The 24,490-nt window shown below is 57.4% G+C and overlaps 2 protein-coding genes across 14 annotated transcripts in view; both read right to left on the bottom strand.

Moving 5' to 3' along the window:
- Positions 1-353: 353 nt before the first annotated feature.
- Positions 354-4,961, bottom strand: NKX6-3 (NK6 homeobox 3). The gene is made up of 3 exons (XM_036459253.2): positions 4,226-4,961; positions 2,226-2,395; positions 354-682 (listed from the first exon to the last, which is right to left on the bottom strand). The coding sequence occupies exons 1-3, from the start codon at positions 4,605-4,607 to the stop codon at positions 440-442; spliced, it is 795 nt and encodes a 264-aa protein (XP_036315146.1). The 5' UTR covers positions 4,608-4,961; the 3' UTR covers positions 354-439.
- Positions 4,962-9,749: 4,788 nt separating this feature from the next.
- Positions 9,750-24,490, bottom strand: part of ANK1 (ankyrin 1) — a 210,362-nt gene continuing 195,621 nt past the window's right edge. For 6 of the 13 annotated variants that reach the window (XM_036456825.2, XM_036456826.2, XM_036456818.2 and 3 more), the window contains 4 exons: positions 23,272-23,560; positions 18,037-18,120; positions 16,962-17,102; positions 9,750-10,207 (listed from right to left, as the gene is read on the bottom strand). In XM_036456825.2, coding sequence (XP_036312718.1) covers positions 10,181-10,207; positions 16,962-17,102; positions 18,037-18,120; positions 23,272-23,560 — 541 coding nt within the window. In that variant the 3' untranslated portion in view covers positions 9,750-10,180. Of the gene's footprint in view, positions 10,208-16,584; positions 16,720-16,961; positions 17,103-18,036; positions 18,121-18,755; positions 19,196-23,271; positions 23,561-24,490 lie in introns of those variants that run through there. The other 7 variants (XM_036456827.2, XM_036456820.2, XM_036456822.2 and 4 more) reach the window with 4 other exon arrangements.

The raw sequence follows: 24,490 nt of genomic DNA, 5'->3' as shown, positions 1-24,490 counted from the left end.
AGCGGAAGGGAGCCGCTTGCACGCGGGGCCAGCCGCCTTCCTGCGGGGAGGCCCACAGCTGGATCAGGGTGATAAGTCTGGGGTCCCACAGCCAGTTTCGCGGGTGCAGAGCCTGGTCATTTTCATCCCCCTGTGCACTTAGGAACCCGCAGAGCTGGCAAGGAAAGGCCTGGGCCCCCCAGAGGGCCAACAGGCAGAGAGGGTGCAGGCCCCAGGCCCAGTGTGTGGCTGCCTCTTAGCTCCCTTCTCTCTCAGCCAGGCTGGTCTTCCCCACTCCATTCTGACCCCTCCTCCTCCTCCTCCTTCCCCTCCTCCTCCCCTCCCTCTTCCTCTGCAGCCCCCAGGTTAGCAGGCGCCCAGTCCCCTGCAGCGGGGAGGGGCAGGGGTGCAGGCGGCCCCCGCGATGCTAGAGGGGGGCGGTTGGGGGTTGGGGGGCGGGTCAGACGCTGTGCGCGCCCAGGCTCAGCACCGAGAAGGCGGCGCGGTGCTTGCGAAGCAGCAGCCGGATCTTCTCGTCGTCCGAGTCCGGGTCCAGCGGCTTGTTGTACTCATCGTCCTCCGTCTCCGAAGCCGCGCGGTCCCCGCCCGCGCCCGCCCCGCCTCCCGGGGCCCGGGGCGTCGAGGACGAGGGCTCCAGGGCGCTCTTCTTCCGCCACTTGGTCCTGCGGTTCTGGAACCACACCTGGGGCAGAGGGACCGGGTCACCCCAGCACGCACCGCCCCGGCGGCAGGTGCACGCAGTCCTTACTGTTACAGTAAATAAATACATGGCTAACTCACGGAGTCCAGTGTTTCCCAAACTTTTGACACATGTGTACCCCTTCTATAATCTTGGTAACGCTGAGTACCCCTCGTACTCATGAGAACGTAGAATTAGGCGCAGCTAAGCACGGTGCAGTGCATATCGCCACCAAACTCCGATGCAACGCGTACCCCCACCAAACTCTTCCCATACTCCTGGGGGTACCCGTACCACACTTTGGAAGACACTGGAGTAGCTTGTAATGTTCACGCGAGTATTTTCAGGGGGCAATAAAAAAAATAAGCATCTTAGGGGGCAATAACAAAATAAGCAGCAGCCCTCTAGGCTGAGCTGTCACCCTCCCTGGGGTTTGCCGTCTGGGCGCTCCGGAGGAAGATGCTGGGACAGGGGATGGGGAGGGTGTAGCCAGTGAGGGCAGGTCAGTGGGTGCTCAGAGTCACCCCTTCTTTTAGCTCCACCGTCCCTCTCTGAACTTCATTCACAGGTTCCCGGCTTAGTTATAAAAATCATCTAGTCTCCGTGCCTGAGGCAGCTGAAGAGTCAAGCACCTAAAGCAGAAAAATGTGTAAGAGAGCCACAGGGTTTCGTTCCTCTCAGATGCGCAGCTTGCTCTCCAGCAGATTTCTGCTGGGCCGGCAGGAGGCTGCCGAGGGTGGTGCTGCAGATCCAGAGCTCTGAGCCTGTCCTGAGGCCCCACCTTCCCAGGCACTTCCTTTACCCTTAAGCCTGTCACCGGGCACAGAGCCCTCAGCCCCAGCACCGCTCAAAGCGTTCTTTGGTGCCCCGATCTAGCATGGAAGTTACCCCAGCAGCCTCAGGAGGCAAAAGCCCTTACAGAGTTCAGGCTCCCTGGTGTCTGTGGGCATGAGCATGACCCTTGCCTGGGTCTTCCAGGCGCCCTACACCTGGCATCCCATCCGAACGTCACCAACTGTTGCTTTCTCTGCCGGCTGATAGAACAAGCCTGAATCCAGCCCCAACAGGGCCCGGAGGCTCACTCCTGATCGGGGCAGAGGCTGCCATCAGCTCTCAAAGTTTCCGGCCCGATGGTGCAGAAGAGAGAAAGCCTGAGGCTGGACTCCCCCAGATCTGGGGTTGACGCCCATGTCTGCACTTACCCCCCAGGTGACCTTGAGTGAGGCTCAGCTCAGACTTTTTTTTTTTTTTTTTAAATCTGTAAAATGAGTCCTCATACCCATACCAAGGTGGCTGTAAAGGTCAAATGAGCTGCTACAAACAAAGCTTTCAAATCTGGGCTCAGTCTTGACAGCCACTGTGTGGTTAAGGGTCATCATCTCCATCTCTGGGGCTGGGTGGGCAGGCAGTGCCCAGACAGGAGGTCCCTCGCTGAGAGCTGGGGGTTGCCGGGAGGGCAAGGACGCATCCTGACCTTCGCGCTCCTCTCTGCCAGCAGCCACCTTCTCCCCCTCCCATTCCCTCCCCCCCACACACACACACTCACCTTGACCTGCGACTCGGTCATCCCCAGGGAGTATGCCAGCCGGGCCCTCTCAGGGCCAGCCAAGTACTTGGTCTGCTCAAAGGTCTTCTCCAGGGCAAATATCTGGTGCCCCGTGAAGGTGGGGCGCGTGTGCTTTTTCTTGTGGATGCTGTCACTCAGGGGGTCCGGGGCTGGCAGGAGGAAGGACAAGTGTGGTGAGCGGGGTGAGTGGGGTGCCCGCCCTGTGTCTCCCCCACCTACGGAGAAGCCGCTGATGTTGGGGGTGGGTGGGTGGGGGGTGGATGATGACACCTCTCACATGAGCAGCATTCCTGACATCCTGATGCTAGTGACTGTGACCTCTGCCATATCCAGTCGGGCAGACACCTGTTAGAGAGGCACCTGCCCCCGGTTACAGCTACTTAGAGACAGAGGGGGCTGAGGGCCCGCCGTGGACCACCCCTGTGTTTAACGTTCTTACTCAGCGATGCTGACCTTCCCCCCTGGGGCCAGAGGAGTTTCCCCTCCATCTCAGGGACACTGAGGAAGGGATCAGGCACCTTCCACCCACAATCAGGGCTGAGGGGCCTGAGAATTCCTCTCTTCCTGGCTTCCTTGTTCTTGGGATCTTAGTTCCCAGGCAGGTCTCCAGAGACCAGAGCCTTAAGCCCCAAGTTACTGCTCTCCCCTGCCCCCGGGCCTGGGGGTCAGTCATCCACCCCGGAGAGTGTGGACACAGAGGCTCAGTGCCTGACCCTCCGCCCCGCCACGGCAGCCTGCCAGGTAGGAGGGGGCCGGAGGGCTGCAGGCCCCAGGATAAGCAGAGAGCCCACCTGCCGGGCCTTGTTCAGTGCAGCCTGATGGCCCATGCCCTGCCTCCTCATGCTACCGGTGGGGAAACTGAGGCACGGAAAGGTGGAGAGACCTCTCTCCCTTTGTTCATCCAACCACTGACTTTCTTAGAGGTTTCCCGTGTGTGGGTGTGCAGCAGGAGTGAAGAACAGGAGGGTAGGGGAGGTGTGTGTTCGGCGTGGGGAGGAAGGTGGAGGTGAGAGGGAAGACTGCCCCCCAAACTGGGTTATAAAATATGTTTCAAGAGACGGGGTCTTCACCCCCAGGAACTGGCTGTTCCAGGTTGAGTGGGGGGCGGTCTGCCAGGCAGTGGCCGCGGGGAGCAGTGCAGCAGAAGGAAGGAGCTGGTTTCCAGTTTCCTATGCTGGGGCTGGGACCCATTGCAGTGGGCGGCCAGGAGTGGAGGCAGGGCCTTGTGGCATGGGGTGGCCCTGGCGGCCGCTGTCACCTCCCTGCCTCCCAGGTGAGCCTCGCCTGTCTGTGCACACCCTGCCCCCTCCTCCAGTCGGCTCTTTGAAAGTAGGTTTGGGGATGGCTAAGGGGGAGGAGAGCCCCACCCCAGCTACACGGAGTCCGGCTCAGCGGCTGCCCCTGGGGGCTGGGCAGGGGTCGCTGTGTATGGACCTAAACCTTGAGGAGGCCGGTAGGAAACAGCCCCTGCAGGTGGGACTGCAACGAGGTCACTGCACCCTGTGTCCCTGGACGGAGCTGGGCACGAGGGGGCTGCCTGGGAGGACGATGCTGAGGCAGCCGCTCCTCGCAGGGGACAGCATCGTCTGCTGTGGATGAGGAAGTGGGGACACGGTGTCTGGGCGGGAGAAGGAAGGTGAGCTGCCAGCTGGACCCTGCGCCCGGTGGGGGTGGGCCACGTGGTCTTCCCCAGACCCAGAGACCCCAGTGCCCTGGGAGGGCAGCCGAGGTGAAGGCTGGGAAGGGTGGGGAGTGGGAGGAAGATGCCCTGTCCAAGCAAGATGGAGGGGAGAACCGTGGGACATGGGGGGGAGAACCGCACCCTACACCCAGCTGAGAGGTGGGGCCAGGTGCCTGGGCCTCTGCGTTGGGCTGTCTGATGGCCACGGAGGAGAGGTGGGTGGTGGGGGTGAGCCCACCGTGAGTGTCTCCTTATGATCCCTTCCCCCCCTTCCCCCCCCACCCCCCATCGTACTCACTGCTGCTGCACTGCCGCCCGCCTCTCCAGTCCTGGCCCGTGTCCGCCCAGCAGTTCCGGGTCCGGGTGGGGTACTCGTTCCCGGCCTTGGAGAAATTCCCCACCTGGGGGCCGTAGTAGACGCCCTGGGAGCCCAGTCCCCCAAAGCCGGCCACGTGGGGGTAGCCGGAGAGCAGGCCGCTGTTCGGCGTGGCCACGGGCCTGCTCAGGATGTCCGTGATGCCGTGGGGGGTGCCGGCGGCCAGCTGCGGGCCCAGCCCTGGGGGGCTGAGCTTGTAGAAGGAGTTCTGCACCGAGTACTGGCACACGGGGGCCTTCATCTCCGGGAACTGGGCCAGCGGTGTGTTGTTCAGCAGGAACGTCCCTTGCAGGTTGGACTCCATGTTCCCTGGCTCAGGGCGAGGGGGAGGCAGGAAGCCCAGATCCAGGCTCCTTAAACCCTGAGACCCCGAGATCGGGCCCAGAACCCCATGGCAGGCATGGAGGGTCGAAAGCGGCCCCCGGATCCCAACTGCCTTCCGGTCTAAAGCATCGGCCCAGCCACTGCACGGGGACTGTCACCCGCGTCCCCTGCTCGGAAGTCAGGTGCTCCGGGCCCGGCGAGAGCCCGGCCCGCACCCCTTCCCTCTCTCCCTGCCAGGCCTGGGGAAAGGCGGTGCCCCACGCCTCCGCTCAGACCCCTCCTCTGCCTCCGAGTCTGGGGACCCTTCCTGAGAAGTTTGAAGTTCAGAGAAGCCACATTTCCCTGATAAAGATCGGGCCCATTAGAATACAGACCGGAGACTGGCTGAGCCGCGCCAGCCGCGTCGCCATTGGTTGAAATCCACATGGGCCTCACATTGGCTTTTCCTAGACAAATTGCACTTTGAAAGATTGACTGTAAAATCAGCCAGTGAGTGTGTGTGTGCGTGTGTGTGTGTGTGTGTGTGTGTGTGTGTGTGTCAGAGAGAGAGAGAGAGAGAGAGAGTCTGAAAGCTCTGTTCATGCTCAGAGGGTCCACCTGCTCCTGGTCCCCGAGTCCAGCATCTAGGAAAAGGTGGGCGGGCGGGGGCCCGAGGCTCCGGAGGCAGCTGCTGGCTGTCAGTCTCGGGTCTCGCAGCTGCTCTCCTAAAGGCCCGGAGGCCCCGTGTCGGGGGTCTCCGTCCTGAGGGGCTCGGCCAGGCCCCCAGAGCCGATGCCTGAGCCTCCGGGGGAGTGTGCCGTCTGAGCGCGGATGCTGCCCGTTTCCCTCCTCCGTGCTGGGATGGGTAAGTGGGGAGGTGGGCTTTCGGGAGGGGTGAGGGTCCCTGTGGCCGGCCTGAGAGCCGGGGGTGGGAGTCTGCCGGGCAGAGGGACAGCTCTGGGCAGGCTGGGTGTGTGTTCTTCCCGCCCCTGCCTCTGGGCAGCCTCCCCTGATCACCTCTGCCGTGCCTTCCTCCCCCCTCGAGGACTCAAGCGTGCCTCTGCTGGGGCACCTGCCGGATCCTGCCTGGCGTGGCCCTGGGTTTGGGATCTTGTTGGCCGAGAAGCTGTGGATTAAGCCGTGCGCCCCTGTGCCGGGCATTTGGTTGGCGCTCGGTGTATTTTTGATGGATAAAACTAGATTGGATCACACAGCACCTACGCCTCTCCTCCACCCCCCAATACATTCTTACAACCGACCAGGCTTTTCCGGGCTCTCCTCTCACAAACAGGGAAATAGCAGTGAGTAACTTGGGTTGTTTCTGTAGGGGGCAGCATCCTTTCTTTCTTTTTTTTTTTTTTTTTTCAGTGTTTATTTATTATTATTATTTTTTAATGAGCATCCTTTCTTGAAGTGCTTGCTTTTGTTCATGGAAACCAGCATGCTACCAGTCTGAACAGACCCAATGACAGGAAAAAGGGTGACTCCTGGACAGGTGGGCTTCTCTCGCTCCTCTGCCTGGCCCCCCACGGCCTTTCCTGACCGGCTGTGGGCGCCTCGATCTCACTCCTACAGGCGTGCTTTGGCCGGAGGCCGGAAGTGCCCTTTAGCCAGAACTGGTTCCCAGCGGGAGGCCGAGGGCCTGGGAGTCAGTGGCTCCCTCTTGCTCAGAGCCCTGACTCGTCCGCTGCTCATGGCAGAGCCGGTCTCGGGGCCACGCTCTCTCTCCCATAGCTCAGTGCAAGGAAGGCCTCCGATAGGCTGTGCGTGGAGATTGTTTTTCTAGAAGTTTGGTTTAAAAACAGGGGGGGGGGGGCGGGGAAGGTTCTAATCCAGCGGAGTGGGCTGTGCTAGCAAGCTGCTATTTTAGGAAACTTAGTTCCAAATCCCAGGGTTGCCCCCGGGCCCCACCCGGGCAACGGAACCTGAGCTTTTGAAAACCTCTGGGCCGTGCGTGCGGTGGCGCAGCCCTGGCTGGCCCCGGGGTCGGGCGGCTTTTCTGATGCTGAGAGAGCAGCTTCAGAGTGAGGGCTGGGAGTGTTTCCACCACTGTGACTTCGTCACCGGCAGCGATGGGAACTTCTGAGAAAGAAAAGCTGCCGTGAGTGATTTGGTTCTTATTTAACGTCAACTGGACAAAGGCATTCGTGTTCCGGGATCCCAGGAGGACACACAAGCCCTTCATCCATTCTCCCATTTGACAGAAGAGGAAACTGAGGCCCGATTGATGGCCGGCTTTGCATGCAGTGTTTGTGTTTTGGTTTTTTAAAAATATATTTCTATTGATTTCAGAGAGGAAGGGAAGGGAGAGAGAGCTAGAAACATCAATGAAGGAGAATCATTGATCAAATGCCTCCAAACATCAAATGAGAGAGAATCATTGATCAAATGCCTCCTCCTGGGGATTGAGCCCACAACCAGGACATGTGCCCCTGACTGGAATCGAACCTGGGACCCTTCAGTCCACAGGCCAAGGCTCTGTCCACTGAGCCAAACCTGCCAGGGCTGCATGCAATGTTAAGAACTAATTGTTAAGAATAGGGTGCTTTTCCCAAAAGTTCTTCAACTTGGAGTAGCATTGAGTGCAGGGGCCAGACGCCTTCACAGGAGGTACCAGGGGCTCCCCGAGTGTATGCCAACCCCTGGGCTCAGCCATGTACCCTGGTGGTTTGGGATGCCCCCCTCCACCTTGGACTAGCCCCCATCTTGTACCCTTAGGTGGGTCGGAAATCTGTTCCACCATCTCAGGGGTTGGAGAGCTGCTCCCAGAGTGGGTGGCCATGATTAAGGGGGACCGTCCAGGTTTCTGGAAGCTGGGCACCTCCTTGGGGTGCAGGCCACCCTGCTGACCGGTCCACCCTCAGGCTTCACTCCGGCCTCAGGCCCTCAAACCCCTCCCCCTCCCACCCCCCAAAGGATGAACCGAGAAGGACAGATGGAGCCGTGTGCCATGGAGTCAGTTTCTTTATTAATTTTGACATTTGTTCAGCTGGTGTAGGGAGAATGGTCTATACATCATCGTAGGCAAGGAAGGGGAATTCTCTTCCCGATTACAGAGCATGTGGGAGAGAGTCGAGAAAAAAAGGTTTATTTTTCATAACAATTAGAAAAATCAAGGTGATTCCAAAACTTCTAAAAAGCGTCTAATAATGTGCAGACTGCAGCATTCTCTAGGCATCGTGTGGAGACCCCGGACCCCTCCCCTAACAGCTCCTATCTATTAGCAACCAGAGCGGGCAGCCAGGGCGGGCCGCGGGCCGAGCAGCCAAGCCGTACAGAGCGGGAGGTGCCAAAGCAAAGGCCAGGCCGGGCCGCAGGCTCTGCGGGGGCTGCTGGGCGGCGGCGGGGCAGGAGGGGACCAGACGGGGCTGAGCGGCGGGTGCCTGTCTTCCCCGGGCCAAGCGGCCGCCCCCGGGGCCCGGGGCCCCGCCGCTGCCGCCGCCTAGCAGCTCCGCGCTCCTGCCCCGCAAGGGGGGCAAGGAGGGCGGGCGATGCACTGGCTGGGGCACAGCCCGGGGGGCCTGAGGCCGCCAGCTCCACCGTCCCCTCCCTCCCGGGCTGGCCCCTCTGAAAGCAAAAAGCGAAACCGCGGGACCAGCAGCGCCTGGGCCGGGCTGGCGGGGCTCCGCGGAGCCGGGCTCCCTCCCCCGCCCGGCCGCCCAGCCGCCCTGCCTGCGCGCCAGGACCTGCGGGGCCCGGGGCGGGCTGGCGGCGGGGGCTCTGACACCGAGGGGCTTCTGTGCTACTTGGAGAGTGTGACCGTGTTCTGAGGACCTCAGAAGAGCGGCAGGGAGGACGGTGACCGGCCGCCCGCGCACAGCGGCTCTGGGACAGCCGGCAGAGCCGGCCCCTCTCCCTCTGGCCCTGGGGGGCGCCCGCCGCGCAGGACGCAGGACGGGCGGTTTGTGCTGATTCGGGCCTCCCTCTGCCGGAGGCTCTAGTGGAACGTTAAGGCTCTTCCCTGGTGGCACCGAGGCAAGGAACAGCCAGCCGCCTGTTTCCTTCCTGCCCTGCCCTGCCCTGCCCGGAGGCCTGGCCTAGGGGAGTCTCCTTCCTAGCCCCAGGCCTCCAGGTGGTCAGCTCTCTCCTCCTCCTCCTCCTCCTCCAGATGGCCCTCCCCTGGGCATGGGGTCAGGAGTGGGCCCCTCACCCTCCTCTCTGCTAAGGTGGGCAGAGGGGCTTGGTCAGAGTGGGGACACTGAGGCTGTCAGCCTGGGCCCCCCATCCTGCCGGCTGCCTGGACATAGAGCACCGAGTTCGCTCTGGGAGACCCTGGGGGCGGCTGACTTCTGAGAACCCACAGATCCACTCCCTAGCCCTACTCCCTCTGGCACGGAGACAGGCTGTGGCTCCTCCCGCAGCCCGGAGAAGCCCCAGAGCTGAGCTGTTCGTGCTGTGCACATACTGCTAACGTGTTTCTATTGGTTTGCATAGTATTTATTATTTTTTCATATACACAAGGCTGATTACTGTACAGTTTACACTTTGAACACGGACTAGGATATAAGTGCTTGAAGATATAGAAAAACCTCTTCTCTAGTGAACATGCTGGTGCAATCCTGGGACAGCCACCAACGGAGAGCCACGGCCCTTTCGGACGGGCACTGGCTCCCTGTGAGCCCTGCGCCTACGCCTGGGGTCCCCACCGCGGGTTCTTAAGTCCCTAACACAGGGAGCCCCAAATGCACTCCAAAGGTAATGATTTTCCATTGGAAGATGATTAATACTGAAACTGGCAGAGAGAGAGAGAGAGAGAGAGAGAGAGAGAGAGAGAGAGAGAGAGAGAGAGGCAACTTAAAAAAAAAAAATTCCAGTTTATCCACAGGAGATTCTATACAGCTTCAGACATCACAGTAAAATCTGTGTGTATACTGAGTAGAGGGGAGAGGTGCCTCTGTGTGTGTGAGAGAGTGTGTGTGCATGTGTGTGTCCTTAATGCCATGTAGGGAGTTCTGGGGGTAACAGTCCCCTGGGGAGAGGGAGGAGCCGGCACACATGGAATGGGGGGATGTGTGGGTGGGGAAGACTGGCAGATGAGGACCTGGGATTAAGGTGAACTGATTCCACTGATTCCATGCCATGTTCTCTCTCTCTCTCTCTCTCTCTCTCTCTCTCTCTCTCTCTCTCTCTCTCTCTCTCTCTCCTTTCCAGGAAGCCCATATAGATTTCTTACAGATATTGAAAAAATAAGTACCCTGTAACAAGTCAAAATGAAAATGATTTAAAAAAATAGATCATCCCCAGCCACAAAGAGCCCTTGTTCACTTCTGCGTTCGTGCGCTCTCTGGCGCTTGCTTTCCATCCCTCTTCCCCCCTCCCCCTCATTCTTGCTGCTTTCTTTCTTTCTTTTTTTTTTTTTTTTTGTCCTGATTCCCAACAGAACAGAGATCGGTTGTCGCTAGAGGCAGGATTGAGGACTGTAGGTCATGCGTCTACAGTCGGTCGTTCATGCGAATGGGAGACTAGAGGAAGTCCCTTACGGAGATCATGCCGTTAGCCTAGAGGAGCGTGTGCGCAGTTGTGCTGCCCTCCGGTCCAGCTCTCCTCCCGTGTGCATGGCAGAGTGTGTGGAGTTCAAGGGTTGGGTGTCGAGGTGTGATCCTAAGGGGCACAAAGAGAGAAGGAGACACTTAGAATGTACAGGTGCAACTCCTAGCAAAAAACCCCAAATGCTGAGTTTTGTGCTGGCTACTCAGGCAGGGTCTGATTCAGGAAAAGTAGCCTCCCCAAGCAAGGCGATGGATGAGCAGAAAGGTGTTGAGCTCGAAGCCCCGGATCTTCCTGAGATACCAGCCATCCTTCCTCCACTCCCCAACCCAGAGGCTGCCTCTCAGGGGTGGCTGACCTGCCCGGTACCAGTTCCCCTGCCGAGTGGATGATCCCTCCCATACAAAACCCTCCTGTGTGGGTGCTCAGAGCCTCGGAGAGGAGGCGGGAGGCTCTCCGGCCTACGCAGTCACCTGGGGGAGAAATGAGTAGATCTTGTACTTAGGAAAGGGGTCATGATCACGAGCCACGGATTGTGCCGAGAGGGGCTACACTAGGCAGTGGTACCCTCTACTTTTTCAGTTCAGGTTAGCCAACACGCATGGATATCTGCTATGTGTCATCCCCGGGACCCCGGAGATGGCGTAGACAAGATTATGGCTACAAGAGACAGCAGTGCCTCTTTGGCTCTGGTCCACAGCTCTTACTGTCAAGGGCCTGTAGCTCCTCTCCCCATGCCCTGAGGATGGACAGCCTCCGCGGTGGCCATGAGGTCGTTGGACAGGTGCAGGCTCCCTAAGACACTGGTATTGTGCATCAGGCTAGAAGACAGCACTCTGCCTGCAGCATCAGTTCCACATTCTGAAGCCTGGGATTCACAGCAAGACCCTACTCCTGCCACCCTTCAGTGCCTCACCCCCAACCAGGAGTGAAACTCTGTGTCCAAGAGCGGCCACTCGCGATTGCCTGCAGGGACCTTGGGATGGACGAGGAGAAAGAGGACTTAAATAAAGAGGAGCTGCTGATCTCCTGGGTGGCACAAGTGACACAGGAACACAGAACCTCATTCTGTCGCCACACAGAGCTGTCTGGGGCCCTATGGGTGACAGGGTTGGGGAGGAAGCTGGAGGTGACCAAGGTGAACTCTCTCTGAATGGTTCTCCAGGAATGGGAGGGTGCTGGTAAGTTCCTCGCCAGAGATTCTACTGCTGTGGCTTGAAGGAGCCGTCACCCTGGAGGGCAAGACTCTTCCGTCATCGTTTCCTGCCTTCCGAGCCCCAGTGCCCACCTGCTGCCTACCTCTGTCCGTGGCTCTCCCGGCAAGGGTACCATGCACTCTCCTCTCCCCTAAAGTCCTGCCCACCGCCCTCAAGGGAAAGCTTTCCACAAAGCCTTCCTGATGACTCTGGCTCACTCTTGTTCCTCCTCCCAGAACCCTGGAAACTTCCCTCCTGCCACTATCTTTATTTAGCGCAATCACACAGTGTAGTGGTTAAGAGCGTGTACTCTGGAGCCAGATTGCCTGAGGTTCACTTCCTGTCTCACCCAGTTTCCTGCTGTGTGACCTTGTCAGGTTACTTCCCCTCTCTATACCTCAGTTTCCCCTGCTAGAGAACAAGGGCAATAAGAAGATGCACCTCAGCCAGGCTCATTTGGCTCAGTGGGTAGGGTGTTGGCATGCAGACTTAGGGGTCCAGGGTTTGATTCTGGTCAAGGGCATGTACCTCAGTTGCAGGCTCAATACCCTGCTCTGGGCCCTGGTTAGGGCACGTGAGATAGGCAATCAATTGATGTGTCTCTCTCACATTGATGTTTCTCTTCCCCTGACCCCCCGCCACTTCCCTTCCACTCTCTTAAAAAAAAAAAAAAAAAAAAATCAATGTGAAAATATCCTCAAATGAAGATTAACAAGAAGAAGAAGAACAACAACCTCATTAGGTTATTATGATGTTTAGAAGAACTAAAGGTATATACTAGGTAAAGAGCTTCGGAGAGTAAACGGTATGTGAATGAAACTACAGATGGACTCTCCGGAAATGCTATCGCCATGTCATTCCTTTTCCTGTCTGCATTCTTCCCCTGGCTGCCCATACAAATTCTCTGAGGGCAACAGTGGGCTTTACCCTTCCTGATGGTCCCCCAACCACCTGCCCCAGTGCTAAGCATGCCTCGAACAAGAGACCTTATGAAATCTTGAGCTTGGGGAAGTCAGGCAGCAATCTCTCACCCGCTTTCCTGCCCAGGCAGGGAGCAGAAGGGATCATTCTGTGGCGACTGCTCATTTCACCTGCGGGTAAGCTGAGACTCCCGAGGCTCGGACAGATCCAGTGGGAGGCCCAGACAGCAGCAAGGGGAGGGGCAGAATGCAAGTCTTCCGGCCAAGTTCAGTATTCTTCCTCAGTCCTGCACCCCTTCTCCTGGGGGCCTCCCTTGAGAAAAGTCTTACCCTGTACGGAGCCCCCCACACGCAGTGGCTGCACTAATCAGGTCCTTTTCCTCAGGGCAGCTCTCTGTGCTGTCCCACCTGTTCCCACCCTCTACTCAGTGTCTGTGGCTCTCTCCTCTCCCCCCAGCCCAGCCTTCAACACACCTACAACATCCCAGAGAGACGGCAGATTGTAACTTAAAACAGCCAAATAAAACAAGATCCCCTAGCCAAAACGGGTTTGGCTCAGTGGATAGATCATTGGCCTGTGGACTAAAGGGTCCCAGGTTCGATTCTGGTCAGGGGCATGTACCTTGGTTGTGGGCACATTCCCAGTGTGGGGTGTGCAGGAGGCAGCTGATTAATGTTTCTCTCTCATGATGTTTCTAACTCTCTATCCCTCTCCCTTCCTCTCTGTAAAAAAATTAATAAAATATATTTAAAAAACAAAAACAAAAACAAAACAAAAAAACAACCAAAAAAAACCCATGACCCCTTGCCTCCCTTCCTATTGAGATTATTACGTATATTCTACTGTCAGAGCCAACACAAGTCTTGCAACCCTACTGTTTGAATAGAAAGTGTCTCTCAAAAAGGAAACAAAACAAACAAAACATCCAGCAGCCTTTTCACGCTGCAGCTTTCCGAGAGTCCAGAAGGCGGAGCCAGATAGGTGCAGGGGACTGACTGCCAGGAACCGGGGCCCTGTCCCCGCTCTGCCCACAGCCCTCCAGCTGCCCAGCTCCGTGCTGTTGTTCTAACAGCTCAGACACCCTTTTTCTTGGCCCTAAATCCTTGGGCACAAAGCAAAGCTCACCAGCTGCTATGGTCTGTCCCAATCAATCAGGCCTTGACAGAACAGCAATTGTCTAACTTCTTAAAAACTCCCCGGGAGCTCCCCTCCCCAACACGCCAGGCCTTACATGCAAACATCTTCCCAAGGAGGGAGTGATGTGGGGACATCAGAGGGGGCAGTTGTGGTCCACTCGGTCCTCACGGGGGTTGGGTGTTCTGCCCTTTGGGGGTGTTCCACATCTCGGAATCAACTCCAACCATCATTCCTTTCAGCTCACCTTTTAAATCTAAAGTCTACAAGTGTGCCACTGGGAGGTTTGTAAGGGAAAACCAAAATCAGCCATCATAACCCACTCTTCCGTATGCCTGTAAAAATCACTTGAGCTGATGCAGAAGTTGGGTCCTAGAACTTTAACCCAGGGGGTCTGGGCAAGGACCAGGAGTCCGCATTGCAACCAGACTCTCAGATGACTCAGACTCTCAGGGATGCAGCTAACACTTTGAGAAACAGCGGATTAGAATTTACACTTCCCAAAGCCCGTTCACAAACATCAACTCAGCAGTCACCCTCCCTGTGAGGGGGGTATCTGTGTCATTGTTATTTTCTCACCAAGGAGCCCAAGGCTTTGAAAGACCAGTCCACTTGTCCAGGTCAGAGTACAAATAAGACCTGTGACTGGTTAAGCGCCAGAACAGATGTTCTCTTTTGCCCTTCACAACCTGTAAACCCGAGGTGCCAGGCCTCAATCTAGACCTAAGCCCCAGCTTGCACCCTCTTTGAAACGTATGCTCTGATTCTCGTTACCTGCAGTAATATTCTATACATAATTGGCCACGAACACTGGATTAGCCAGTGCTGAACCATTGCTCCTGAGGAAAGTACAGCACCAGGCTCCAGCCAGCCTCTCTTCGCAATATTTTTGTCAACCAATGAATACGTAACCTTGTGTGATGTGTGTTTAAAGACACCTTCTTTAATATGTATCATTGGCTCATTCACATTGAATGCCTGGCCAACAGTGCTCTAGCACATGCTTGCATGAAGCTCATGGAACACATGTATTCTCCTGTAAGGCACATCATAGCCTCCCACACGTAGGATAGGAACACTAGACAGCTCTGTGGGTCTTGGAGGCCATAATATATATTTCAGAGAGGACAGGAGAGGGAGAGAGACGTAGAAACACCAATGATGAGAATCATTGATTGGCTGCCTCCTGCATGCCCTCTCCTGGGGACTGAGCTCACAATCTGGGGAAGTGCCCAGACTGGGAATTGAACCCTGACCTCTGGTTTATAGGTCAGCGCTTAACCACCAAGCTACCCTGGCTGGGCTTGGAGGCCATTTTAAACAGTGAAATCACAAGGTGCATTTGTGCAATTGGCACAAACAGTCCCAAAATCCAAAAAAAAAAAAAAAAAAAAAAAAAAAAAATCAGTCGTGGCATTAAATACACCACAAAAAAGACAGGTGTTTATATATGGCATGAGAGCTGAAACCAGAGGGCAGGGCGCCACCTCGTTAGACTTCAGCTGGGAACTGACTCAAACTCTTCACCGCTGTGCGCGGGCCCGTGAGTGACCGTGGACGTGCTGTGCGGGTTGGTTTGGGGGTGAAACTAAACTTGAGTTAGTGGGTGGAGCTGCAAGTGTGGAGTCCACACGGAACGAAGGCCGACTGCACATGCCTGCGAGTGGGTGGCAGCATTAAAGGAGCAGAGCGCTGTCAGCTCCTTCCCCGTCCTCTCTGCAGCCTGCCTTGCTGGGAGGGGAGCGTGCCGTAGGCCCTCTGGGACCCAGGCAGGTGCCCGCCTCACTCCTGGTTCCCTCCCCACGGACCCACCACACACCCCTGCCCTTTTCTGGGCAGAGGCCCCAGCACTGTGCTGGAGCCAGGCTGCGCTGTGTGTGTCCCCGACACCCAACTCAGTGGTCTGGACCCACATCCCAGTGGGTGGTGCAGCTGGAGCATCTACAGGGAAAAAAAAGAAGAAAATCCCTAGGCACCGCCCTCCTCCCCAGGCTGGCCTCGGGCTGCCTCTCTTCGGGAGCTGAAGTCCAAAGCCCCTGCTGCCGCCATAAGGAGCATGAGGCAGAGAGGTTTCTAATGACCTGGATTACTTCCAGGGTTGATCGCAGCTCATCTCCCAAACCAGCAGCCTGGTGGGACCCCCCGGCAATGCCGGGGTTAACGCCGTGACCTCCTTAAGGGAAGCTGCTGAGGAGTCAGGTCTAATTTTATCCCATAGCTGGATCTGCCAGCCCCTTTTTGCCAAGTGCCGAGGAGGTGCGGCAGAGTCAGCACTTCTGGCGGCTGGGAGCAGCCGCGGCCCTGCTCTTTGCCCAGAGCAGAGAGCCGGAGCTGGCTCGCTGCCACCGCCCAGCCCAGAGCCGGGGTCTGGGGGTTGAAATGGCAACAACTAACGGGGTTAGTGCTGTGCTGGGGCCACAGGGCTTCCTGGCGTCCTGCCGACTCCCACCCCGACGCATCCTGTACTGAGCTGCCCCGAGCCGGGCACAGTGAAGAGCCTCGGGGCAGCTCAGTACAGGATGCCTCAGGGAGGACAGGTCAGAGTGGCCGCTGGAGCCCCCGGCACCGCGGGGCCCGCTGGACGGCCTCCGCCGCCCGTCTTCACGGCCCTGCGTCAGGACACGTCACCACACACCCGGCTGCTCAGCCCCATGCTCACGCACGCCATGCACCCAGGCCCCAAGGCCCTCCAGGCCTGTCGGGAAAACACCACCTCCTCTGGGCCCGCGAACTTCGCCCTTTCCTAGAAAGCACGGGAGTGACAGGTTCCAGGAACCACCGAGGGGAAGGGAGGCCTTCGGGCGGAGGGGACGTCTGCAGGGCTCCGGGTTCAAGGCCTGTCACTGCGGGTTGGCCTCGCACAGGCTAGACAGACTCAGCTGCCCTCTCGGGTGCCCTGTCTCCCCATCTTCCAGGTCCCCACTGCTTGGTTGCCAGGGTAATGCCACTCCTGCGATTACCAAGCCCTGCCACGCATCCAAGCGTTTTTTCAAAACTCTGTTATGTTTGCACTTCCTGAGAGGCAGGTCGGCAGAGAGGGTGGACTCTGTTTTCTGGACGAGACAACCGAGAGTCAGAGACACAGCTGGAAGGTAGGGGACGGGAGTCCATGCCTCTGGACGACGGCAACGCTGCCCCCACCCCCCTGCGTCATGCTGGGAGGGGCGGGGGAGGATGTGAGCAGCCACTCCGCCGAGAGAGACCACGCCATGCAGAAAGGATGCAGGAAGACCGTGTTACCTCCAAAGAGCCCGTTTGAGGGGGTGGTGCTCGAGGTCACTGCTTCCCCCTTTTCAGGCTCGCCCGCTTCACTATCTGAGCCCCCTTCCTGCCCTCTATCAGGTCCGGCTGCAGACTATTCCCTCTCCGCTCCACCTGGGGACAGCAGCAGAGACAGAACACGGGACAGATCGCACAGACAGACAGGCAACGAGTAGGCAGGAGAAGGGAAGGCGTGTCCGCCGCCTTCCAGGGAGAGGAGGCTGGAAGGGTAACCCGGAGAAGTGAGCACAGCGCAGACCAGAACCAGAAGTGCCTGGCACAGAGGCGAGCAGCAGGTACAGGTGCCGGGCCGCTCGGAAGAGCGAGGGCCTCAGAGGCTGTGGCCCCCACGGTACCTTGATGTGCTTCATAAAGTCATCAATATCAACGGGCACCGCCCCTGGATCTTCCGGGGACCCCTCGACAATCACCTCCTCGCGCTCCTGGGTGTCATCGGCACCAGACGACTCTATCTGCCGGACCACTTTGCGGATGATCTGGAAAAGAGAGGGCAGGGAGGAAGGGCTGGCAAAGCCCTTGGGACGGAGCTGGAGAGGAGCGGGTTCCCGGGACTGAAGCTGGGGGAGAGGCAGCCTGTGTCCTCGAGAACAGGGGTGGGTCTCGCGCTCCCATCGCCCTGTGGAAACACGCGCGTTGGACAGCCTCGGAGGGACTAGAATTTGCAGGGGGGGGGTCTTGGCAGGTTTTCAATGACCACGGGTGGGACGTGCGTCACTTCTGTCCTAGCCAACAGCAGCTCCTCTGCCTCTCGGTATCGATGGCAGTTTACGCTGCCTGTATGCTTAGGAGCTCCTGAGGGCAGAGGACATTTCTTTTTTTCAACTATGGTAATCCAATGCCATCTCCCCATTCCCTCATTCATTCATTCATCCAAAATAGTCCAGCAACTGTTTACTCTGCACCTACCATGGCTAGGGGTGGGGGATGAAAACATAAACAAGCATGACCCCTGCCCGCACGAAGCTCGTGCGCAGAAGGACAGACGGCCATAAGGGACCTGCTCCGATGTAGTGTGAGCAGCCCCCTAGGGAAGCCCATACAAAGTCTTCCCTTTGCTCCTCCTCCTCCCTTCTGCCCGAACCTAGCAGAGTGCCCAACCCTGGACAGGCAACTTCATGTCTGCCGAGTTAAAATCTGCTGCCAACTCAATGCACGCCCACGTCCTTTTCACTGTAAGAGGCCAGGGGTAGTCTGGGGACCACCATACTGCTGTCCTGCAGCCATTTTCCGGGCAGGAGCTCAGTTCAGGCTGAATCCGGGCAAAGTGGCCATGAGGAGAGTCACGTCCGGATCACGGAGGACAGCTGAGCCACGCTTTCCCCCTCTGTGAGGGAGGCGGGTCCGCGGCCTGCCCCTTAGCCTGCGTGCCTGCGTGCCTCCCCGCTAGCTCAGGGGAATCTCTGCACCCACCTTTTTGGTGACAATGTTGCCCTGCTCGTCTGTGAATTGTTCCTCAGTCACCTGCTCCCCTGGAATATTCTGAAGCTCGCTCCCCTGCAATGAGAGAAAGGGGGAAAACTCAAGATGGAGAAGCGGGAGACTCGGAGCAGGACTGGAGAACAAGGAGGTGGAATTGCAGCAGCAGCAGCCACAGCGACAGTCCGACAAGTCCCCATGTGGGCAGGAACTCCAACGCAGCAGGTAGAGGCAGCCAAACCACCGCTCCCAGTGCCCAGAGCTTTGTGTGGGGGGCCCCACAACAGCACCTGGGAGCCGGCAAACAGGGCCCGTTATGCAAGTTTTACAGAGAAGACCAAGAGGATGTGAGGCGCCTAATTTGCATTTCTGCAACATTTGACGGTGAAGGAGCCCCTCCACAGACACCACCACACTGTGTGCAACTTGAGGACAGAAGCAGGATGAGAACGGCCTGCTGAGTCCCAGAGCTGAGCTTTCTGGGCCCTGGCTGAGGGGTGGCTCCACTCCCAGGGCAGAGCCTGTCCCCTGAGGCCTTCCTGTCCCTCCTCTTCCAACACCTCTCCTGACCCGGAGGCCGGCGCCTTGCCCCAGCTCATCCCTCCACATCCCTGCACTGTGCCCTCAGCCCGGCCTCTTGGCCTCCGCGCTCCCACCGCCAGCTCCAGGCCTGCCTCCTGCCTCATGCCTCCTGCCTCCTGCCCAGCGATTACCTTGAAGAGCACCCGACGCCGGACCACCCTGGTGGAGATGGTCTCCTCGTCGTCACTCAGGCCCTCGTTCTCCCCCAGCTCCTTGTCCAGCTCCTGGTGGATGTGCTTCAGCACGAAGCACAGAGAGCCCTTAAAAATGTGCATCACGTTCTGGCAGCTGACCAGGAAGAAGCTCAGGAGCACCAGGGTGACCAGGAGCTGGGTGATGAAAGTCCACATCCTCACCAGCCCGCCCTCCGGGCGCCCGCGGAGCCGGGGCTTTGGCGGCTGCGAGGGTGCAAGCGCTCATTCTCCTCTTGGACCCCCGAGGCCTCCTGGGACCCCTCCCATCCCCCCTCCTCAGTCTCCCACTTTCTCTCTCTCTCTCTCCAGGCAGAACACCGACCGACCGGCCCTTCCCCAGAACTGCCCGCCCGAGTGTCCTGCTGCCGCGCAGCCCAGGCTCTGCCCTCACGCCCGGGTGACGTCAGGCTTTGATAATTTTAGCTTCCAACCCAGCTGCTGGGCTGTCCGACGGGGCGAGAAGAAAGCCGGCAGGTGTGTGTGTCCCGGGCACTGGGAGCACACGTCAAAGTCACTGCGGGAGACCCTGCCCCGCCCCACCAAGAGCCTGAGGGGGGACACGGCCCCCCACCTTTCCTGCCTGCCCGCCCCCATGGAACCAGAGGCAGCTCTGCCCAGGGAAGCGTGCTCGCTCAGGGACTCCGGAAAATAAGTGTCCGGAGAAGGCAGCTACGCGTGTGTTGCTCTGGGCTGCTATTGCCTGTGCAGAACGATGTCCACCCCCCAGGCGTGGGGATGGGACCCGCTCATACCCTGGAGAGTTAGGCGTTTATTTCAAAAATAGCCCTGGGGTAAGCGATTTGCCCGGGCCCAGCGTGGCAGGGTCCAGCACAGGTGGCAGGGCCGTGCAGTTCCCATCAGCCTCCTCTTCCCCGGGCACAGCCACCCTACATGTAAGCGTGTAAGCGGCGTGTCTATTTCAGGCCTGTCCTCAAAGGCTCTTCCCATGCTGGCTGTCAACGCCCGCCCACGAGGAGCAGGAACCACGCGCATGAAGCCTGTCTTTACGGAGCTGATTCACAAACGCGGCCGCAGCAGCTGCGGCTGAAAAGGAATTCACTTTTGGGATCAGGCTGTTCCCCCGCGTGGCAGGGAGAACAAAGATCTGGGACACAGCACACTGACCTGACAGTGCCCTCACTGTGGGGACTCGGGGAAGCTGGGTGCCTGCTCTGGGCCTCAGTTTCCTCATCCCTCAAAAGAGGATGAATTACAGTGCTCTCGAAGACCACAGGGCCGTGAGTACCACCACTATCAAACATAATAAAAGGCTAATATGCAAATCGACCGAACGGCGGAACAACCAGTCGTTATGACATGCGCTGACCACAAGGGGCAGACGCTCAATGCAGGAGCTGCCCCCTGGTGGTCAGTGCGCTCCAACAGGGGGAGCCCTGCTCAGCCAGAAGCCGGGGTCGCCGCTGGCGAGTGCAGCGCTGGTGGTGGGAGGCACCTCTCCTGCCTCCGCAGCAGTGCTAAGGGGCCCTTGGGAGATGTCCACTTGCCGGCTTAGGCTCTGTCCCTAAGCTGGCAGGCAGACATCCCCTGAGAGGTCCCAGACTGTGAGAGGGCACAGGCCGGGCTGAAGGACCCCCAAGTGCACGAATTTTGTGCACCGAGCCTCTAGTCAATAATAACAGCAAATACTGCAGTGTGCACTGCTCTGCAGGCATCACCCCCATGTACTTCCTATACTAATCACTTTAGCCTTGCAGTCTCTATCACCTTCCACAAAGGAAAAGGAGGCACAGACAGGTTAAGGCACTTGCCTATGTGAAAGAGTAAGTAAACGAAGGAGTCAGATTTCAAACTCCCACCACGGCACAGCACTGCCTCACTTCAACAAGAAAGCACTGGAAAAATAGAAGCCGCATTTATCTGGTTTTGGTCCAGCCAAGAAGAGCCCAATTTCAGGTATTTCCCCCCAGGTCCTTAGGGGAGGACTGGCTGGCTCCCAGGCATCTCTCTATATCTCTGCCACTGTTTCCAGAGATTCACTGGCAAGACTGGCAAATGGGTGCTTTGTAAACCGTCACCTTAAACAGACCTGGTGATCACACACACACACACACACACACACACACACACCCGGGTCCTGCCAGACGATTAGGACAACAGCTCATCCACATCCTCCAATCCTGCGCCCCTCCCCCTGCCCCGTAATGACACGCCCACTGGGAAATGGGAGGAGATCTGGACGCTCCTGGCTCTGTGGCTGGTTCGTCTCATGTGACCCTGGACACACCCTCAGCCACTCTGGGCCTCAGTTTGCTCGTTGGTACATGAGTCAGATGGACCAAATGACCTGGAGGGCTTCTCCCCTGAACCTCTGGGGTGATCCTGCTTTCTCCCCAGGTTTCCCTCACCAACGGCTGACCGCAGAGAAAAGGTGGAAAACATCGCCCCTGCAGACTTCTTTTTCCCCGGGAGTCAGGAGTCCAAACCCGGTTAAGAGCTCCTTTGTTCTGGGCCGAGCACTTGCTGCCGGGGGCAGCAGCAGTGGGCACCGAGGACGAGCTCGATGGGCGGGCTGGGGTTAAAAACGGACGCAGCTGCCTGTCCTGTCCCAGGCGCATACTTGGCAAGGACGCATTCTAAATAAAACCGGATTCAATTCCTAGCAGCTCCTGGCTGTCAGCAGCCTGGGGCCACTGAGCTAGCGAGTCCTGTGGTCCTGAGGGTGCCTGCAGGCCCTGGCCTCAGACAGGCGCACAGGAAGAGGAGAAAGAAGCAGATGGGACAGGGAGGAAGAAAGCGGATGCTGGGTGAGGAAACGGTGCTGACTGAACAGTAAGAAACCAACGGAGACACAGAACACACCGCTTGTGCACACATTAAAAAGCCCTAGGCACAGACCAGCAATGCAAATTTTATAAGAACCCATACATTTAAAAGACACATTAAGGAGATATCTGGCCTAAACCGGTTGGCTCAGTGGATAGAGCGTCGGCCTGCACACTGAAGGGTCCCAGGTTCGATTCCGGTCAAGGGCATGTACCTTGATTGCGGGCACATCCCCAGTATGTGCAGGAGGCAGCTCATTGATGTTTCTAGCTCTCTATACCTCTCTGCGAAAAATCAATAAAATATATTTTTTAAAAAAGAAGATATCTGCTTCAAAATAATATGAGGAGGTGAGAGAGAATGGAGGGAGTTTCAGATGAGACAAGATTGGCCATGAATTGTGCAGCCTGGGTGTATGCATAGAGAGATAAGATGATATTCTGTCTGTTTTTATATTTATTTGCAGTTTTTCATAATAAAACTTAAAAAAAAAATTAATTCCTGGCCGGCATGGCTCAGTGAGTGTCAGCCTATGAACCAGGAGGTCGTCGTTCAATTCCGGGTCAAGGCATATGCCTAGGTTGCAGGCTCGATCCCTCGTGTGGGCATGCAGGAGGCAGCCAATCGATGATCCTCTCTCATCATTGATGTCTCTCTCTCTCGTCCTCTCCTTTCCTCTCTGAAATCAATAAAAATATATCTAAACAAACAAACCAACAAACAAAACCCACATTAAAATGGAAGCCCGTGGGAATGAGGAGGGGCAAGAAAATGAGAATGGAGCAAGAAGATAAAAGTGAACGATCAGAAAAAGTACAGTAAGACAAACTGAAAGGGATGGAAGGAGGGAGAGCTGGTGGAGGCCAGGAACCGGAGAGGAGAGCAAGTCTCTGTTGGGAAATTCTCCCCATCCCTCTCCTGTGTCCCCTGAGGAGCCCACCCAGGAACCAGAATTCCTGCTAGGGCAGTGGTCGGCAAACTCAACAGCCCAATATCAGCAGCACAACGATTAAAATTTCTTTTGAGAGCCACATTTTTTAAACTTAAACTTCTTCTAACGCCACTTCGTCAAAATAGACTCGCCCAGGCCGTGGTATTTTGGGGAAGAGCCACACTCAAGGCACCAAAGAGCCACATGTGGTTCGTGAGCCGCAGTTTGCCAACCACGATGCTAGGTGAACCTTGCATCCATTCACTCCTCGTTTACCAGCGAGGAAACCAAGGTGCCAAGAAGAGAGGGGCTTGTCCACAGCCTCGCAGACCATGGTTGGACCAGCCGACACCCGGCTCTAAGCCCTTTCTAAAACACGACGAAAAGAGAAAACAAGAACCATGGCTTTGGAGTCAGCCAGAGTGGACTCAAAGCCCACTTCTGACCCTGTGACCTCGGGCATGTTGCTCAACCATCAGCTGCAGATGGGAATAACTGCTGGGAGCCGGGGAGCTGTGAGGATGATAACAGCACAGTCTGTGCCTGAATGCTCAGGAGCTCCACACAGTAGGGGGTCAAGGAGCCAGCCAGCCAGACCAAGACCATGAAAGCTGCTAGAGAAAGCGAAGTCACCACCATAATGCTTAAAGCAAATAAACACGCTCAGCTCCCCGCGGAGTGAGGAGGTCGCCGGGTGCTGGGACAGGCATTGGCAGGCCCCTCCCTGCGGGCTCTCACCTTTAGCATCTGGGAGAAGGTGCTCTCCGCCTCCTGCAGCCGCTCTCGGTGTCTCCGTTCCTGGTCAGCATGCAGGCCCTCGGCCTCCGGCTGCTCCGGCTGCAAGAGTTCGGTCGCAGACACCAGCACCTTCTCATACTCCCGAGACCCACTGGGCTCCAGCCCTTTGACGGTGGTGACGGTTCTCTGGAAGGAGTGTGGGCCTCGCGTGACCTCCTCTTGCCAGGAACCTTGGGCCGCATCTTGCAGGTACGAGACGATGGAGCCTTCCCCATCCCAGTCCTGCAGTCTGGGGTCCCGGAAGAGAGAAAGGACACCCAGTCACCCTCAGTCTCTGCCCTTGGAGATACCCTCCCCCTCCAGAGCTCTGGCTCACCCAGGACACATCCTATTCGGCCCACCCAAGGGACGGGAGAGTGGGGGCAAATCACATAGCTGGTTGCTGGGCCATCCATGCTGTCCAGGTGGGGAGGGCCACGGGTACCAGTGCCATTGGTCCCCTCCCTTTGAATGGATGACCCCACTCTGGGCTCCCAAGGCACTAGGCTCACAGCAAAGATCCAGTCCTGGGGCCTCTGCACCCATCACTGTTTACCTCCCCTCCAGCCCTGCAGGCAACAGTCCTCATCTCTGTGCTCACCTGAAAGGCAGCCACTCCCTCCCCCTGGAAACACGCTCTCCCATGCCTTCTGGGACACCCTGTTTGCCTGGTTCCCCCCCCCCCCCCCCCCACTCTCTGGCCTCTCCTTTTCAGTGTCCTTTGTTGGTTCCTCCTAATTTCCCTGACTTCTGAGCGTTGGAGCACCCAGGGCTCAATTCTCAGACCTCAGCTCTATCTACACCCACTTCCCAAAGGAGCGTGTTCAGGCCATGGCTTTACACCCCATCCTCCTGCTGCTCATGCCCAGTGCCTGGCCTCAGCACCTCTTCCTTCAACTGCAGGTGGGAAATGGCCTCCTCAACACCTCTCCTCTGACAGGATTCCTAGCAGGCACCCTGAGGACACAGTCAGACCAATTCCGCCCAGTCTTCCCCAGTCTGTGGTGAAGGGCACCTTCATCCTTTCAGTTGTCAGGTCAAGGACACTGGTGAGCATTTCTCTTTTAATTTTATTTAATGTATCTTGTTTACCATCTGTTTCTCCATTAGAATATAAACTTCTTACAAGTAGAAACAGTTTTGTTCAGTACCCTATCCCCAGTACCTAGGCATTTTTTAT

The sequence above is a fragment of the Pipistrellus kuhlii genome, unplaced genomic scaffold, assembly GCF_014108245.1.
Source record: "Pipistrellus kuhlii isolate mPipKuh1 unplaced genomic scaffold, mPipKuh1.p scaffold_m20_p_3, whole genome shotgun sequence".
In the NCBI taxonomy this organism is placed as follows: domain Eukaryota; kingdom Metazoa; phylum Chordata; class Mammalia; order Chiroptera; family Vespertilionidae; genus Pipistrellus; species Pipistrellus kuhlii.
Note: the sequence above shows the minus strand (reverse complement) of the source record. Positions and strands in the feature narration are given on the sequence as shown.

Bases quoted from the DNA above. Each gene is read 5' to 3' on its own strand.
- NKX6-3 (XM_036459253.2), bottom strand. From the start codon at position 4,607: ATGGAGTCCAACCTGCAAGGGACGTTCCTGCTGAACAACACACCGCTG. The intron at 2,396-4,225 runs GTGAGTACGATG...TCCTCCTGCCAG, and splicing joins CGGGCGGCAGTGCAGCAGCA to CCCCGGACCCCCTGAGTGAC. The intron at 683-2,225 runs GTGAGTGTGTGT...CCTCTGCCCCAG, and splicing joins TGACCGAGTCGCAGGTCAAG to GTGTGGTTCCAGAACCGCAG.